The 18,896-nt window shown below is 42.6% G+C and overlaps 1 protein-coding gene across 2 annotated transcripts in view; it reads left to right on the top strand.

The window, feature by feature from the left end:
• tmtc3 (transmembrane O-mannosyltransferase targeting cadherins 3) overlaps positions 1-18,896 on the top strand; it is an 82,803-nt gene that overhangs the window by 25,336 nt on the left and 38,571 nt on the right. For both annotated transcript variants that reach the window (XM_041216248.1, XM_041216247.1), the window contains exons 4-7: positions 5,757-5,856; positions 7,162-7,277; positions 10,376-10,548; positions 16,829-17,081. In XM_041216248.1, coding sequence (XP_041072182.1) covers positions 5,757-5,856; positions 7,162-7,277; positions 10,376-10,548; positions 16,829-17,081 — 642 coding nt within the window. The remainder of the gene's footprint in view (positions 1-5,756; positions 5,857-7,161; positions 7,278-10,375; positions 10,549-16,828; positions 17,082-18,896) is intronic.

Here is an 18,896-nt window from a genome sequence, read left to right as displayed (position 1 = left end):
TACAGGCCCCCTGATAGTAACCACAATGTAGGTCAAAGTATACAAGAAGAAATATTAAGTGTTTGCGATAAAGGGGCAGCAATAATCATGGGTGACTTTAATCTGCAAATAAACTGGAAACATCAGACTGGCAGTAGTAGCCTAGATGAGTTCCTAGAATGTTTTTGAGACAGTTTCTTAGAGCAGCACATTCTGGAGCCAACCAGAGAGCAGGTTATATTAGACTTGGTATTGTGTAATGTGACAGGATTAATTAATGACCTCAGTGTAAAGGCACCCCTAAGTGACTGCAGCCACAATATGATTGAATTTTACATCCAGTTTGGAGGAGAAAAGAGTGGGTCTAAGACTAGTATTTTAAACTTAAATAAGGGCAACAATGTGGGGATGAAAGCTGAGCTAGATGAAGTGAACTGGGGGACTAGGCTAGGGGATTGATCAGTAGAGGAGCAGTGTGAGAAAATTAAGGGATATTTCAGAATAAGTATATTCCTTTTATAAAGAAATATAAGGGGAGGACCCACCATCCTTGGTTAACTAAAGAAGTCAAGGAAAGCAAACTTAAGGAAAAAGCGTACAACTGCGCAAAGATGAATGGCAGGTCAGATAATTGGTCAGAATATAAGGAACGACAGAGAATGACTAAAAGGTTAATCAGGGGAAAGAAATTAGAGTGTGAGAGGAAGCTAACTAGAAATGTAAAAACAGATAGCAAGAGCTTCTTCAGGCATTTAACAAGGTCAAGAGTAAGCAAAGTGAGTTTTGGTCCTCTACAGATTGAGAATGGGGAGTTAATAGTAGATAAAAAGGAAATGGTGAATGAAATGAGTAAATATTTTGCTCCTGTCTTCACAACAAAGGTACAAAAAACATTCTAGTAATAGCCATAAATCAAGAGGTGGGAAGGAGAGAGGAACTTGGTGAAATTACAATCACTAGGGAAGCCTTACTGAGTAAACTGAGTTGGAACTGCGGGCTGACAAGTCTCTGGGTCTTGATGGACTTCATCCTAGGGTCTTAAAAGAAGTGGCTAATGAGGTAGTAGATGTGTTGGTGTTAATTTTCCAAAATTCACCAGATTCTGGAAAGGTTCCATCAGACTAGAAAGTAGCAAATATAACCCCTCTATTCAAGAAGGGCAGGAGGCAGCAAACAGGAAACTATAGGCCAGTTAGCCTGATGTCTTGTGGGAAAGGTGCTGGAATCAATCATTGAGGAGGTTATAGCTGAGCACTTAGAAAAACTCAAGGTAATTGGAAAGAGTCGGCATTGTTTTGTGAAAGGGAACTCATGTTTAACCAATTTATTGAAGTTCTTTGAAGGAGTAATTTGCATCGTGTATAAAGGGAACCCTGTAGATATACTGTACTTGGATTTCCAGAAGGCACTGGATAAGGTGTCACATCAAAGTTTATTGTGGAAAATAAAAGCTCATGGTGTAGGAGGTAACATAATAACATGGACAGAAGATTGGCTAACTGGGAAAAAACAGAGTATGCATACATGGGTCATTTCCTGATTGGCAGGAGGTAATGAGTGGAGTCCCCCAGGGGTCTGTGCTGGGGCCTCAACTTTATACAATTTATATCAATGACTTATATGAGGACAGCGAAGGCATGGTAGCTAAATTTGCAGACCAGACAAAGATAGGTAGGAAAGTGTGTTGTGCAGAGGACATGAGGTTGCAGACGGATATAGATAGGTTGACTGAGTGGGCAAAAATCTGGCAGATTGAGTACAATGTGGGAAAATGTGAAGCTGTTCACTTTGGCAGGAAGAATGTAAAAGCAGAGTAGTGCTTAAATGAAGAATGACTACAGAATTCTGAGGTGCAGAGGGATCTAGGTGTTTTAGTGCTTGAGTCACTAAAAGTTAGTATGCAGGTGAAACAAATATTTAAGAAGGCTAATGGAATGCTATCCTTCATTACGGGAGGAAGTGAGCACACAAGTAAGGATGTTATGCTTCAGTTATATTGGGCACTGGTGAGCCCACATCCCGAAAATGTGTGTAGTTTTTGTGTCTTTATTTCACGAGGGATGTTAATGCATTATAGGTGGTTCAGAGGAGGTTTGCTAGATTGATACCTGGAATGAGTGGGTTGTCTTATGAGGAAAGGTTGGACAGACTGGGCTTGTTTCCACTGGAGTTTACACTTGATTGAAGTATATAAGATCTGCAACGGTCTTGAAGACAAGGTGGACATGGAAATGATGTTTCCTCTTGGGGTGAGTCCAGAACTAGGGGGCACTGTTCTAAAATTAGGGGGTGCACTTTTAGGACATTGATGAGGAGCGTTGCGCGACTTTGGAACTCTGCCTCAGAAGGCAGTGGAGGTGGAGCCATTGAATATCTTTAAGACAGAGGTAGATTCTTGTTGGGCAAGGGAATCAAAGGGGTAGATGGGAATGTGAAATTAGTAATACAAAAGATCAGCCATGATCTTATTGAATGGCAGAGCAGGCTCAATGGGCCGAATAACCTACTTCATGTTGCTATTTCATGTACTCCATATTCCACATTCTAACCAAACTCTAGGTAAAGAATTTATTCTTACATTTATTAATGACTATCTTATATTTATGGCCTGTAGTTTTGGACTCACCACAAGTGGAAACATCTTTATGTCAACACTATCAAACCCTTTCATAACTTTAAGGACAGGTGCTCATGACTGTCTAAGTATTTAACAAATACAGCTGAATGCCAATAGACACTTGCACATTCATCTTAAGTGAGGGTTTCCACCGTTTGCTCTTTGTGGTGTAGCTGTAAACGGATGTGTAAAGAGCGTTTTCATGATTTCCCTCAATAATGCACAGTACAAATCCCTTTCAAAGGATTTACTCAAGGGATGCAGCTTTCCAATGGCGGTGAAAATATTAGAAAAATACAAACCATAAAAAGTTTAACTTTATACATTACTTCAAATTATCAATGCATTATAATTTTGGCTCAATTCTTAAGGGCAATTGAGGATGGACAATAAACGCTGGTCCTGCCAACGACACCCACTTCCCACAAACAAAAAGCAACATCCGCCTGAGAGGGCAGACAGGGAGGGTGTCATTTATTATCAGAAAGATGGCAGCTGCAACAGTGGAGCACTCCTCAGTACTGCAGTGGAATGTCAGCCTAGATTTTGTGTTCAAGGCTTTGGAGTGCGATTTGAACCCACAGCCTTCTGATTCAGAGAAAAAGGCTCTTGTGAGGCGGGGCAGTGGTGCACGCTGGTTAAGTAAGAGGTGCTTTTCTGAGGTTGAGGGTTGCCGTGCATGGTTAGGCAGAGCAGAGAGTTTTACTGTGCACATGCACTTAACCTATGAGTGTTTAGTGTGCCAGAATTGGAAAGTGCTTTATTCCTCAGCACCAACATCTCTCACCTTGATAAACAATGGGCTGTAACCTCCGACTAGCGTCAGAAAGCACTGGCCTGCAGAAATTAGAAGAAATAAGTACCTACTTACCTGGCCTTGAAAATTACTTTGACACTTCCGTAGACTGGAGCTGCTTGGGGTCTGCATCAAAAGAATTCTTGCAGGCTCCAGCTAGATCCAGCGTATTCAAGGAGGTCACACCCCCTTTTTTATGGCACGAGCTGCCGTAAAGCAGGTATGTTTAAAGGGCCAGGGAAATTGACAGGCCAGGGGAATGTAAGCGTCTAAGGTAGGTGGATAGGATTTGGGGTTGGGAGTGTCCAGGGGTTGGCCAATGGTGGGTGGGGTTCTGGGGGTTGGGGGATGGTGACCTGGGGGTTAAGGGGGGCACGATCCAGGGTTTGGGGGGGTGTGTGTGTGGTTTGGAGGTTGAGGGTTGGGTGGGTGTCGGAAGTCCGAGGTGGTGGTCATTTGGGAGCCGGGGTGCGGGGGCGGGTGGTTGGTAGGATCTGGGGTTGGTGGGGGTTCTGGGGACTGGGGCGGTCCAGGGTGAGGTGGAGGGTTTTGGAGGTCAGGGGGAGTCCGTGGTTTGGGGGTTAGGTGGGGGTGTCGGAGGTTGGGGGGAGACCTCTGGGGTTGGTCTGGATCTTTACAATAGTTACTCAGAAGTTAGAAGAGATTTAAATTCTTCTAACTTTTTCTGAGCAACTATTGGTATAACCCCAGCAGAACCATCAAAGTTTGCAATTTAAACTGCATTTTCGGATATTTCCCAGCGCAGCGCCATTTCCAGAGGAAGTTCGCACTTCTGGGCAACTGTGTGCAAACCCTTACCTGGGAACTTGCCAGAGAGACTCGCCCAATCCGACAGTGGGGAGCGTGGAAGTTATGGGCCATAATTTTTTAAAGAAGCACCACTGATAATGAGTGGCAGATATTAAATATTGAAGATAGTGATTGGATTAAATGCAACAAATACCTGTCTTTTTGTAAAAGTCACCTTAGGGTTTTAAAATTTAGCACCATATGCTTAATAAGCTATAATAAGGCTAGAGAATGCAAAGTGTGGGGCATGTGAAAGGTTAGATTGCTAGCTGGCTTCAACACAAAGCCGAGAGTCAGTAAAGGATCAGTGCTGGGACCACTGCTGTTCGCAATTTACACTAACAATTTGGAACTGGAATCGAAAGATGGATAACACCCTTTTGGGGAAGATAGTCAATACTTCAGTATTGCAACGTATTACAGAAGGACAGTAATAAACTTGCAGGACGGGCAACAGTTGGCAAATGAAGTTCAACACAGATACGTGTGGGGTAGTACATTTTGGTAGGAAGAATAGGGAGGTCACTTGTTACTTGGAAGTTGCAAGTCTAAGTGAAGTAGAGGATCAGAGGGATTGCAGAGTACAAATACACCAATCACTGAAAATTGTACCACAGATTAGCAAGGTCATAAAAAAAACAAGCATTAGGCTTTATTTCTAGAGGGATAGAACTGAAAAAGTAGGGAAGTTATGCTAAGCCTGTTTTGAACCTTAGTTAGACTACACTTAAAGCACTGTGTGCAGTTCTGGTCCCATATTATAAAAAGGATGTAGAGGCACTGGAGAAGATTTATAAGGATGACATCCAAAGTGCAAAGGTATACACATCAGAAAAGAATTGACAGGCTGGGTCTCTTTTCTCTTGAATAAAGACTGAGGAGTGACCTTTTAGAGAGAGGTGTTTAAAATTATGAAAGGTTTTGATAAGAGTAGCTATCTTGTGGTGTAGAGCATAATGAAGGGCCATTAATATCAGATAGTCACCAAGAAATGCAGCAGGAAATTTAAAAGAAACTTATTTACCCATTACTGCATTCCTTAGTGACTATGATATTGATGGCTTCTCATTATGCTCTATACCACAAAACAAAATATTCTCTCTGTAGCCACTCTATCAAAACCTTTCCTAATTTTAAACACCTCTCTCTATTAAGTCGCTGCTTAGTCTTTATTGTGGTGTAGAGCATAATGAGAGGCCATTAATATCAGATAGTCACCAAGGAATGCAGTAGGGAATTTAAAAGAAACTTCTTTACCCAGAGAACAGCGAGAATGTTGGACTCGCCACCACAGGGAGTGGTTGAAGCAAATAGTATAGATGCATTTAAGGGAAAGCTAAACAAACATGAAAGAGAAAAGAAACAAGGGTTATGATGGTACATTTAGATGAGGAAAGATGTGGCAAAGCTCAAACGGTGCACAAATACTAACATGGTCTGATTGGGTTCAATGACCTATTACTGTGCAATATATCCTATGTAACCAGAGTAGATAACTGGATTTTGGCTTTGCATGGAGATTTACATCTCTCTCTCTCTGTGTTTATGCTGCAGGTTACTGGAGTCGTAGGTCGGGCTGAGCTCTTGTCCTCCATTTTCTTTTTGGCTGCATTTTTATCGTACACTAAGTCTAAGGGTCCCAACAATTCAATCGGTAATGTACTTTGCTTTTTTGTGATGGCTAAAAAGTCTGTGTATCTAGGATGTGAGCACAATTTCATTCATGCAAATTCAGTGGCCAGTTCATAACAAAAAGCTGGTGGTTTAAAGAGAAAAGTCACGTTTACTCATTTAGCCAGTTTCAAGGCTGCTTGGCTTAATGTAGACTAATTTTGCTTAGTTCTATTTTTTAATTCATTCATGGGATGTGGATGTCGCTGGCTAGGACAGCATTTATTGATATGGCAAATGAATAGAACAGAACCTGTCTTAAACTTTCAACAAACAGAAGCCCTGAATGAGCTAGAAAGTTCACAGAAGCCAACAATCATAAAAAGTTAGTCTTGAGTGATCCTTGCTGTGTCAAGCTGTTCGTATGATCATGGTTTTTTTTTCTTTATTCTTTTGTGGAATGTGGGTGTAGCTGGCAAGGCCAGAATTTGTTGCCCATCCTTATTTGCCCTTGAAGCAAGTGGCTTGCTAGGCCATTTCAAAGGGCAGTAAGAGGCAACCACATTGCTGTTTATGCACTGCAGTAACTTGCCAAGACTCCTTCAAAAGCACCTTCCAGACCTGAGACCTCTTAAAACCTAGACAGCAAAGGCAGCAAACCCATGAGAACACCACCTCCTGCATGTTTCCCTTCAAGGCACACATCATCCTGGTTTGGAACTAAATCAATGTTCCTTCATTGTCGTCGAGTCAAAATCCTGGAACTCCCTCCCTACACGACATGGACTGCAGCAGTTCATGAGGGCAGCTCACCACCACCTTCTCAAGGACAATTAGTGATAGGCAATAAAAATGCTGGTCTTGCAGTGATGCACACATCTCATGAAAGAATTAAAACAAAGACCAGTGAATTTGTTTTTGCATGTTGGTGGAAGGATAAATATTGGTCAGGGCACTGGGGAGCAATCCCTATTCTAATGGGATCTTTTAAGCCGCCTTGTAGACCAGATGGAGTTTAACATATCATCCAAAAGCCTGAGTTCCTTTGTGTCCTTGTCAATATTTATCCCTCAACCAATGCCTCAGAAACACATTATCTTGTTGTTGGTGGGAGCTTGCTATGTGCATTTTGTCTGCTGCATTTCTGACTTTACAACGGTGACTATGCTTCAAAAAGCTTAATTGGTTGGAAACTTGCTTTGCGAAATCTTGAAGTCGTAAAAGGCGTGATATAAATGCAAACCGTTCTTGCTTTGCCTTTTATTTACTGGACATCTTCACTGAAGATCTGGATGTTTGCACTTAGGGGACTGGACAGAATGAAAAAGCAGTCTTTTTTTTCTCACAGTGTGGACACCTATTGTGGTCACAGTAATACTAGTTGCTGTTGCAACTTTATGTAAGGAACAAGGAATAACGGTCATCGGCATATGCTTTGTCTATGAAATCTTTGTCGCCCAAGGAGTAAGTATAATACTGTAAATGTATTGTTTATTTCCTGCGAAAACATGTTATTGTTGAGTCCTGTGTGGTTGAGGGTCCCTTCGTTTATCATTTAAATGTATGTTGGTAGAGGACAGAATAACCTGAGAAACTGTGTCCACAGCAGAAGGGTTGGCAACTAAAGGATGCAGATCTAAGATAACTGGCAAATGCACCAGAGGGAGATTAAGAGAAATGTGTTTATTGCCTGGAGATTAAAAGGGTGATCAGACGGCAGGGGAGCTGGCGTTATGTGCATCTTCACAGGTTTTGGAGGGGAGATGGTGGTGTCAAGGTGTTTTCTAGGCTCCTACAGAACTCCATCCATTAGCCACCTATAACGTTGAGCACTCATGCTAGCTGCAAGCTGATATGTTCCATACTGGAACTTTAAAAAGGCCCCAGTGAATAAGAAGCTCTGACTAATCAATCCTCCACAGGTCAGTTACTGCTATGCTCCTCAATAGGAGAATGAAAACAATTTTTTGGTATTCCCTTGTCTGACTCTCTCCAAGTTTTGACTACCTCCCCTCAAAGTGGCAGGACACCATTCCAAACTCTGCTGCATGACAGGGTGCTCATACACTAGGTAGGCTGCCCATCGTGATTATGAGGAGATAAAATCCTGGAAGGTGAGAGTGATTGCCCTTGACATCAAGGTAACGTTTGACCAAATTTGGCATCAAGCAGCCCTAGCAAAACTGGAATCAGTGGGAATCAAGGGGAAAACTCCCCCCTGGTTGGAGTAATACCTGGCACAAAGGAAGATGGTTGTGGTTGTTTGAGGTCAACCGTCTCAGTTCCAGGACATCCCTGCAAGAGTTCCTTGGGGTAGTGACCTAGGCCCAGACATCTTCAGTTGCTGCATCAATGACCTTCCATCATAAGGTCAGAAGTGGGGATGTTCGCTGATGATTGCATAATGTTCAGCACCATTGATGATTCCTCATACTGAAGCAGTCAATGTCCAAATGCAATAAGATCTGGACAATATCCAGGCTTAGGTTGACAAGTGGCAAGTAACATTTGCACCACACAAGTGCCAGGCAATGACCATCTCCAACAAGAGAGAATCTAACCATCGCCCCTTGGCATTCAATAGCTTTACCATTGCTGAATGCCCTACCATCAACACCCTTGGGGTTACTATTGACCAGAAACTGAACTGGACCAGCCAGATAAATACTGTGGTTACAAGAGCAGGTCAGAGGCAAGGAACCCAGCAACGAGTAATTCACATCCTGACTCCCCAAAGCCTGTCCACCATTTTCAAGGTGCAAGTGAGGAGTGTGATGGAATACTCTCCACTTGCCTGGGTGAGTGCAGCTCCCACACCACTCAAGAAACTTGGCACCATCCAGGACAAATCAGCCCACTTGATTGGCACCCCATCCACAAACATTCACTCCCTCGACGCACAGTAGCAGCAGTGTGTACCATGTACAAGATGCACTGCAGGAACTTGTCAAGACCCCTTAGACAGCACCTTTCAAACCCACTACCATTGAGAAGGACAAAGGCAGCAGATAGATAGGAACACCACCACCTGGAAGTTCCCCTCCAAATCACTCACCATCTTGACTTGGAAATATATCACTGTTCCTTCACTGTTGCTGTGTCAAAATTGTGGACTCCCTCCCTAACAGTTCTGTGGATGCATCTACACCACATGGACTGCAGCGGTTCAAGAAGACATCTCACCACCACCTTCAACGACAATTAGAGATGGGCAATAAATGCTGGCCTAGCCAGCGATGCCCACATTTCATAAATTAATGAAAACCATAGAATGATACAGCGCAGAAGGTGGCCATGTGCCCATCGTGGCTATGCAGGCTCTGGTAGTGCTACCCAAGTATTCCTACTTCCCTTTTCCTTCCCCATTGCCCAGTAATGCTTTCCCTTCAAGTATTTATCCAATCCTGTTTGAATGTTAATATTGAATCTTTCAATACTGCCTTTCAGGTAGTGCGTTCCAGATCACAATTCACTGTGTAAAATATTGTTTCCTCATATTACCTCTAGTTCTTTTGCCAATCACCTTAAATCTGTGCCCTCTGGTTACCAACTCTTCTGCCACTGGAAACAGTTCTCCTCATTTACTCTATCAAGACCATTCATAATTTGAACACCTTTGTCAAATCTCCTCTTCACATTATATGCTTTAAGACGAACCATCTCCTGTTTCTCTCATTTCTCCACATAATTAAAATCCCTCATCCCTGGTACCATTCACCATGTCAAAGGCTTTGACATCCTTCCTAAAAGGAGATGCCCTGAATATTCCAGCTGGGGCCTAACCATTGATTAGGGATAGAGTTGAATCCTGTGATGGACAGACAGGCAGGCAGACTCCTCCTCTTCCATGCTTTCAGCAGCAGAGCAGGACCCTAGAATTTCAGACTAACAAACTTTCTGGAGTCTAGTCCGGAGCCAGGCATGTCATCCATCGTTTCCTGGCAATGGCCGACAGCAGATGAAGGATCTCAAGATCAGTTTGGACTTGATAAAAGTTCCAGGCTGCTATCTCCACTCATAGCTCTGAGTAGTCCGCTTCGCTTTACAATCCACATTTCTAGCAACCACCAACTGTGATCTCTCAAAGCCAAAATTGCAAAAGAGCAGACAGCTTCCACTAAATATTTAGACCATTGCTCACACCACAGTGATGGAAGTAAGTGCGAGTTGATAACATGAGTTGATTAGGACAATGGGACAGTCAGAGTTTGAACAGCATTCCGTTAAGAATTACCACCTTGTTGGAAGAGTACTTGCGAGGACAATGGGTAACTAATGTGCCAATCCAACACGTTCAAAAGGTAAACAGAGAGAGGGTGAGATGCCATTTGTGTGCAGCTGTTGGCAGAACGGCGTGCATCATCCGGAAAAGAGATTTGCAACACACGGTATACCTCTTAATCCTCCGAATTTGCTGGCCGATTGGAGGCATTAATGTGCCCTTTCTTTTCCAGCAAGATTTAGCTTGACAAACTCTCTGGTATTCTTTTTTCTGAACAGTTTAGAGTTGTGACCGCTGAATGAAGTTCTCTTGAAATAACGATTGTTAATCTTTCTTACAGTTTACTTTGCATGTTGTGGGGGAAATTGTGGTTCACTTGGTACAAGGAAAGGGCACTCTACCATCGTGGGTGCTCCAGATGCTGATCAAACTTATTTTTTTGATGCTCAGCACACTTCTGCTCGTCATTGTCCGAGTTCAGGTCATTCAATCCCAGCTGCCAGTTTTCACCAGGTAAGATGTGTTTGACAATAATCTGACTTAACCTGGGGCCATAAATGTAAGATAGTTACTAATAAATCCAGTAACGAATTTAGGAGAAATTTGTTCGCCCAGAGAGTGGTGAAAATGTGGAACTCGTTACCATAAAGGATAGTTGAGGCAAATAGCACAGATACATTCAAGGGGAAGCTAGATAAGTACATGAGGGAGAAAGGAATAGAGGATATGGAAATAGAATTAGATGCAGCAGGGTGAGAGGAGGGTCATGGAACATAAAAACCAATATGGACCTGTTGGGCTGAATGGTATGCTTCTGTGCTGTAAATATTTTTGATCCATAAAACATTCACTTTGAAAAGCCCTTCCTTCCTGAAGATGCTTGGTTCAAACCTAAGCGATTGGTATCAAATTCTCCTTTGAACTTCTTTCACGCAAATGCCTGTGATAAAATCTCAGAGGAATTGGTAGTCATAGGGTAGCTGTGCCAGTTATAACTTATATCAGGCTTTTTCAATAAACAGAAGCATTTAAAATCGTGTTGCGAAACTAGATCAAAATGAAAGGAATTGCTTTCTGAATGCCTGCTTACAATTAGTGACTGTTAATGGACAAAGCACTGGCACAGAAAACCTCACTATTTTCCAACAGGCTTTGGCAGCAAGCGGGCTTTCCTGTGCCACGTATGCATTTAGAGTTACTACCACATCAAGGGTGTGAGTAGAGAAGTGCAACCTCTTGAAAGAGAAGAAAACCCTCAGCTTGTATCCCCTTGAGAAAAGAAGCATTTAAAATAATTAATGGAATTGATAGGATAGACAGAGAAATTTTCCTCTGGTGGGGGAGTCAAGAACAAGAGGTCATGACTTTAAAATTAGAGATAGATCGTTCGGGGTGATATCGGGAAGCACTTCTTTGCACACAGAATAATGGAAATCTGAAGCTCATCTCTCTTCTCCCCCCCCCCCCCACCCCACACACAAAGAAATTGGCTGAGACTGCGGGGGTGGGGTGGGGGGGGGGGGTCAAGTGAAAAATTTTAAAACTGAGAATGTTAGATTTTTGTTCAGTGAGATGATGAGGTGATGGAACCAAGATGGGGGAAACAAAATCAAGGTACAGGTCAGCCTTGATCTAATAAATGGTAGTACAAGCTCGAGGGGCTGAATGGCCTCTAATTCCTCTTCTTAACTTAAAGCACGCCATGGGACAGTGCAGTACAAGATCTATTTGCTACATTATCAGCCAAATGAAAGTTGCAAATTCCGGGAATGGGTGCCACTCTCACATGCGTCAGCTGGGTGAGTTCCAATCATTCTGCATCAGGTCACTAACTTGAATGCATTGTTGAAGGAAGCCATCCTGTTTAACCTTGGGCTCATTTGTATTTCAGCTATTCCAAGTTTCATGAATTTTCAATCGATTTTAATCACTGGTGTGGCAGAAATAGCGAACATGAAAAAAGAAGTCTGAGGGGTGTCCAAGAAGAGACCTTTAATATTATGAAAGGTTTTGATAGTGTGGCTACAGGGAGAATGTTTCCACTTGTGGGCAAGTGCAAACTAGAGGCTATCAATATAAGATAGTCACCAAGAAATCCAATAAGATATTCAGAAGGAATCTATTTACCAGGAGAATGGTAAGAATATAGAACTCACAACACAGGAAGTGGTTGAAGTGAGTAGCTAGATGGACATATGATGGAGAAGGGAATAGAGGTTATAATGATGGATTTAGATGAGGAAGCATGGAAGGAGGCACCATGTACAGCATGAACGCTGGCATGGCTTGGTTGGACCAAATGGCCTGCTTTTGTGCTGTTTATCCCAAGTAGTGCCACCATTCTACCACATTAAATTTGTAGTGTGTGTTTTATATTTTATAGAACTGTTACATTTTGGATTGTCCACAATAAAACCCTCTTGATTTGCCAGCAGCAACGATCATGGGAGATGCACATTGAAAAGAATTAAAATAAATGTCCAGCCATTTTCCCTGGCCTTCAAAGACCACGTGTGGTTAGAAAAAGACTTCAATTACTTTATGAAGGAAGCTTGTTTGGTCTGTAGATGGTGCTCTGGTCTGTAGATTTTCCCAATAGTACAGCTCACAGAGCAATGTTGCTTTCAAATTGCTGAACACAGGTCGATCAGAAGTCAGCTGAATCCAGCATACACACTTTTCGAAGGTGCCTTAGCCTTAGGACTGAAACTCGTAAAGTGAAAGTTGAGAAGGTTATAATTAGATTGATATAACTTTAAAGTGTGCTTTATAGCGTGTAGCGCCAAACCTTAACCTTTTTCCTGAAAATTGCTCATATGGTCTTCAGTGTCAGTTTGGTTTAGCTGGTGTTTGTGTTTTCTGAATCAGAAAGTTGTGGGCTCTAGCCCCACTCTGGGCTAATGCATGAGTGCAGTATTGAAGGAGCACTGCATTATCAGGCATGAGATGCTAAATCCAGGCCTAGCCTGTCTTTGAGGAAATGTCAAAAAATCCTGAGGTACCATTTGAAGAGAAGAGCCAATTCCTCTGGTGTCCCAACCAATACTTCTTGCTCACTCAACACAACCAAATAATAGAAGCTTATTCATAGAACCATAGAGAAATTACGGCACAGAAAAAGGCCATTCAGCCCATCGTGTCTGCGCCAGCTGAAAAATAAAAAATTTGATGTCCATTCTAATCTCACCTTCCAGCACCTGGTCCATAGCCTTGTAGGATGCAGATCTTTAGGTGCAGATCCAGGCACCTTTTAAATGAGCTGAGGGTTTCTGCCTCCATCACCAAACCAGGCAGCGAATTCCAGCCACCCACCACCCTCTGGGTGAAGAAATTTTTCCTCATGTTCCCTCTTATCCTTTTACCATTCACCTTAAATCTGCGCCCCTTGGTAATTAACCTCTCCGCTAGGGGAAACAGGGCATTCCTGTCTACTCTATCTACGTCCCTCATAATCTTGTACACCTCAATCAGGTCACCCCTCAGCTCTCTCAGTTCTAAGGAAAACAACCCCAGCCTATCCAATTTTTCCTCATGGCTGCAATTTTTAAGCCCTGGCAACGTTCTTGTAAATCTCCTGTGTATTCTCTCTGGAGCTATTATGTCCTTCTTGTAATCTGACCAGAACTATACACAAAATTCCAGCTGTGGCCTAACCAGTGTTTTATACAGTTCCATCATTACGTCCCTGCTTTTGTGTTCTATACCTCGTCCAATAAAGGAAAACATTCCACATGCTTTCTTTACCACCTTATCCATCTGTCCTTCCACCTTCAGGGGCTTGTGGACGTGCACTCCAAGGTTTCTCATTTCCTCTACCCCTCCCAATATCCTCCCCTTCATTGTGTATTCACTAGCTTTGTTTGTCCTCCCCAAATGCTCACACTTCTCTGGCCACTTTTTTCTGCCCACTCAACCGAACCATTTATATAATTCTGGAGACAACAGCTATCCTTTTCACTATCAACTACACGGCCAATTTTTGTGTGACCTGCAAAGTTCCCAAGCATGCCACCTACTTTTAAGTCCAAATCATTAATATTTACAACAAACACCAAGGGACCCAACACTGAGCCCTGTGGAATGCCATTGGCAACTGTTTTCCGTTTGCAAAAACATCCGTCAACCAAAACCCTTTGTTTCCTGTTGCTGAGCCAATTTTGGATCCAACTTGCCGCATTTCCCTGTATCCCACGGGTGTTTACTTTTCTGACCAGTTTGCCACGTGGGACCTTGTCAAATGCCTTACTAAAATCCATGTAGGCAATATCCACTGCTCTACCCTCACCAATCCTCCTTGTTATTTCCTCAAAAAATATGATTAAATTAATAAGACATGCCCTTCCCCTAAGAAAACCATGCTGACTATTCCTGATTAATCCATTCCTTTCTGAGATACAGTTCACCCTGTCTCTCAGAATTGATTCTAATAATTCGGCCCCCCACCAAATTCAGACTGAGTGGCCTATGATTATTTGGCCTATTCCTCGCATCGCACCCTTTTTAAATAGTGGTGCAACGTTCGCAGACCTCCTCGCATCAGTGTTGGTGCTGGGCTCTACAAAACATGTCATTGAATTTCATGAATGCTCAAGATAATTGCATGTGTTAAGGACAAGAGAGAGAGGCAAACTTAACTCCTTTATTCTCTCACCATCTGTCTGTAAGCAGAGGTGTTTTTTAATTGTTTAAAAATGTGCAGTGTTGTGTTTTCCCAAACCCTGCGTTTGTGAGGTCCAATTTTTGAAGTGACTCGCAGCATACTTTCTTTTTATGATTAATTCAGAAAGCTAGTTTATTCACATGTTCAAACCCAGGGATGGGGTTGGGAGGAGGTCGCAACTTCACACCCACACCCAAATATACCGTAAGTGCGATAGAAAAGAGGAGTTCGTCCACAACAGTGGAAGAAATACAAAAATGAATGAATATCAGTTCAAGTGATTTCCAGAGTCCATAAAGTCAAAGTCCAGAGGGTGGGGGGGTCCCTTCTCTGAAAAGTTAGTTCCTAGCTGAAGTCAGCAGCACCAAATTTCTTTAAAATGGAAGACAATACAGTGAGATGAGATTGCTGTACATAGACTTGGTCTGCTGGCAGGTAAAGATCAGAGTCTTTCAGTTAAACAGGTTTTGAAGAGCCAAGACTTGTTTCAGGTTGCTTTGTCAACCTGAAGCCCTGCTGTTGAATCTTGAAGGTTGGAGGTACATCAGCAGACTGACTTATGAGTCTTGAATTGTAATACTAGAAGTGTTCCAAAGGCTGGAAGTTTGGGTCATATGATGTGGCTCATTACTGAGGCAATTGCAGGTTAACGAGCAGATTCTGTACTTCTGGTTAAATCCATTGTCCACCTTATGAGAGAAATGGTGGCTCTTAGCGCCTCTGCAGGGATAGCGATGGCTAGATGGCAGAGTTTCGATGGCTCTCCTTTGTTATAGTTTAGGCTGGAGAGGCCGGCCATCTGCTGCGCCCCTGGTTTTGTTTATTCTAATGTCCTCACAAAGAGGGATGTGAGATTCCACACTGATGACGGTTTTGTCTAGTAACTGCTGTTCAGAAATTGCCAGAAGCTATAGCCAACCTTGAGTCATGTGACCTGTGGCAGCCATCTTTTGGTTCAGCAGAGTCCAGTAAGGTTTGGTTTTAAATCGTTCTTGATCCCTTTCATGTCTAAGAGACATGACACATGTGTAATGCTTTGGAAGGCTTCAAAGACACCTGATAAGACATTATCAGCAATTAGATCCTAAACTCTTGAATTCTGCCCTAAACTGTGTCACCAGGATTCTAAGGTTACAGTATAAAGGAAGGATTACATCAACTACAACAAAACCAACTTGTACTTCTGTGTTATAAAGAAAAAATTAGCACTAAGCCACATTAGGAAATATTAAGACAGCTGGCCAAAAGTTTGGTCATAGAGCTAGGTTTTAAGGAGACCCTTAAAGTAGGAAAGAGATGTTTAGGGAGAGTATACCAGAACTTGGGGGCCTTGACAGCTGAAGGCATGGCCACAAATGGCAGTGTGATCAGAATCAGGGACACTTGAAAGCCAGAATTAGAGAATTGCAGATAACTTGGGTGATTGTAGGGCACAGGAAGGTTACAAAAATAGGGAGAGGCGAGGCTATCAAAGGATTTGAAATTAAGGATGTGTAGGTTGATGAGCGTGATAGGTTTGTATTCATTGGAATATAGAAGCATAAGGGGTGATTTGATTGAAGCTTTTAACGTTTTGAAAGAATTGAGAAGGTAGATGGAGGGAAACAGTTTCTGCTGGTGGGAAAGTGTAGAGTAAGAGAATCTAGCCATAAAATCAGAGCCAGGCTATTCAGGAGAAAAGTTAGGACACACTGCTTCACCCAAAGGATAATAAAAGTGTGGACCCCTCTCCAGTTAAAAAGTAGTAAATGCTAATTTTAAATCTGAGATTTTTGCGAGACAAGGTATAAAAGGATATGGAGCCAAGACAGGTAGATGGTGTTAAGAGATAAGCCAGTCATGATTTCATTGAATTTCAGAACGGGGCTGGAAGGGCTAAGTGAGCTCCTATTCCTATTTTCTTGAGTTCCCTATTTCTCTGTTCTCCTTTAAAACCTTACTCTTTAACCAAGCTTTTGGTCACCTGCACTAACATCTCCTATATGACTCAGTGCGAAGTCAGATAATGCTTCTGTGAAGTGCCTTGAAGCATTTTACTATGTTAAAGTCACTATTTAAACACAAGTTTTATTATTATATGGATACCAAGTTTCATGTTTAGAGTTTGCTAACGATTTAATTTTTCTATCTCAGGTTTGATAATCCAGCTGCTGTCAGTCCGAGCCCTGTGAGGCAGCTCACGTTCAACTATCTCTTGCCGTTGAATGGCTGGCTTCTCCTGAACCCGTCACAATTGTGCTGTGACTGGACAATGGGCACTATCCCACTAGTGGAATCGGCCTTGGATATTCGGAACCTCGCCACAGTCACTTTCTATTTTCTAATGGCTCTGCTGATACATTATAGTCTTCGCTATCCTGGAGAATCATCCCAAGTTGTAATAATGGTAAGAGCAGGTACAGAAACTACCCTACTGATTGTATCATTTACTGTATTTTGATAGCGCAAATATGAATGACTTCCCACTGTCAGGGATGTCAGTAACCAGAGGATTCAGATTTAAAGTAATTGACAACAGAGTCAGTGAGGAAAATGAGAATTTTTGGTGCAGCAAGTTATTATGATGTAGAGTGCATTGCCTCCAATGGTGGTGAATTTTCAAAAGGGAATTGGATATACGATTGAAAAAGGAAACTTTGCAAGGCTATGGGGAAACAGCAGACAAATGGGACTAATTATATGGTTTTCAGAGAGCTGGCACAGGTACGATGTGTTGAATGGCTGCCTCCTCTGCGGTATGTTTCTATGATTCTGCTGCAAAATGAATTTCATTCTACAGATTTGGGTGTGCTGCTATTTTCCAGTATACTGTATTTTTTAATATAAAATATACATTGTCTGAACATTTGGATTATTTACCCATTCTTGTGACAGGTAGAGATTGACATGCAGTATATTAATAGTGTATCAGGTGTTTTCCGACTCAAGTTTTCACAATGTACTAATTATGCCACAGAGTTCTTCTAAGAATTGTATTTCTCACTAATGATCTTAAATAAGCGCTCATCATACTTAAGCAAACACCTTGCAAATATCTCCCTGAGACTTCAATTTATCTACAAATTACCTGCCACATTCAACAGCAGCTTATATTTCTATAAGAGCTTTTAACATCAGCAACAAAGATGTCCCAAGGCACTTTGCAGAATAATTGCTTAATAAACTGAGGTACGAACAGTCAAGAAGTTTTTTTTTAAAAGGTTTAGGGCAAGTTGGTGTCCCAGTGGGGTGGAGGTGAAGAACCCGAGAGATTAGGCAGCTTCAAGGCTGTGCCTCCCTACAGTGAGGCAAAAGGAGAAGGAACATACGAAAATTGGCAAGCTGTGCAAAATTCCACTCCGACTCCCTTAGGAGATCAAAATTAGTCCAGGAGACCAATTTGGCCCTGACTAATGTTATTCAATACTTCCCTCTTGTACAAGATGATCTCTGCCCAGCCAGAAACAGGCCCAACTCTTGCCTGAAGAAATTCAGTGAATCAGTGCCTACTGCGCTGTCCCAGAAGAGGCTGTAGAGATGGTGGGGCTGGGAGACCTGGAGAGATTTGAAAACGAGCACCAGACTTATTAGAGGGATGAGGAGGCAGTGTAGACCAAATTGGATAGTGTGGGGGGTTTGAGGAGAGTGGTGGTAACAGCGCAGAAGAAGACTATTCAGCCCGCTGACTCCATGCCAGCTCTCTGCAAGAACAACTCAGCTAGCCACACTGCTCCACTCTTTCCCTCTAATTCTGCAATTTCTTTTTCCCTTCATGGGCTTATCTGATTCTCTTTAAAGGCCTTGATTTAAATCTTCCTCCATGCATGAGGCAATTTCTCTCCGCCTATTCTTTCTAGACCTCCCCCCCCCTCCATGATTTTGAATACCTCTGTCAACCCTCCTTTCAGCCTTCTCTGCTCCAAGATGCTCTCATAATGCCAAGATAAATGAGGCACTGCCACTGAGGCTGAGATGCAGTGGTTTTCCCTGGTTCCTGTGAAAGCTACAGAGCCAGGGCAGCACTGTAAATGCAGCATCCAAAGTCACCTTTTTCAGTGGTGGGCTCAATGGCCCAGTTGGGGGAGAGTGTGAGAAACAGCGGGGCCATTAACAGCGAGAGAGTGAGAGGAGCAGCAGGGCCATTAACAGTGAGAGAGTGCAAGAAGAGTGAGAGACCATTAAAGAACACGGAGAGAGAGGCGAGAGACTATTGAAGAGTGCG

The sequence above is a fragment of the Carcharodon carcharias genome, chromosome 21 (genome assembly GCF_017639515.1).
Source record: "Carcharodon carcharias isolate sCarCar2 chromosome 21, sCarCar2.pri, whole genome shotgun sequence".
Lineage (NCBI taxonomy): Eukaryota > Metazoa > Chordata > Chondrichthyes > Lamniformes > Lamnidae > Carcharodon > Carcharodon carcharias.
This window is presented reverse-complemented; position numbering and strand designations above follow the sequence as displayed.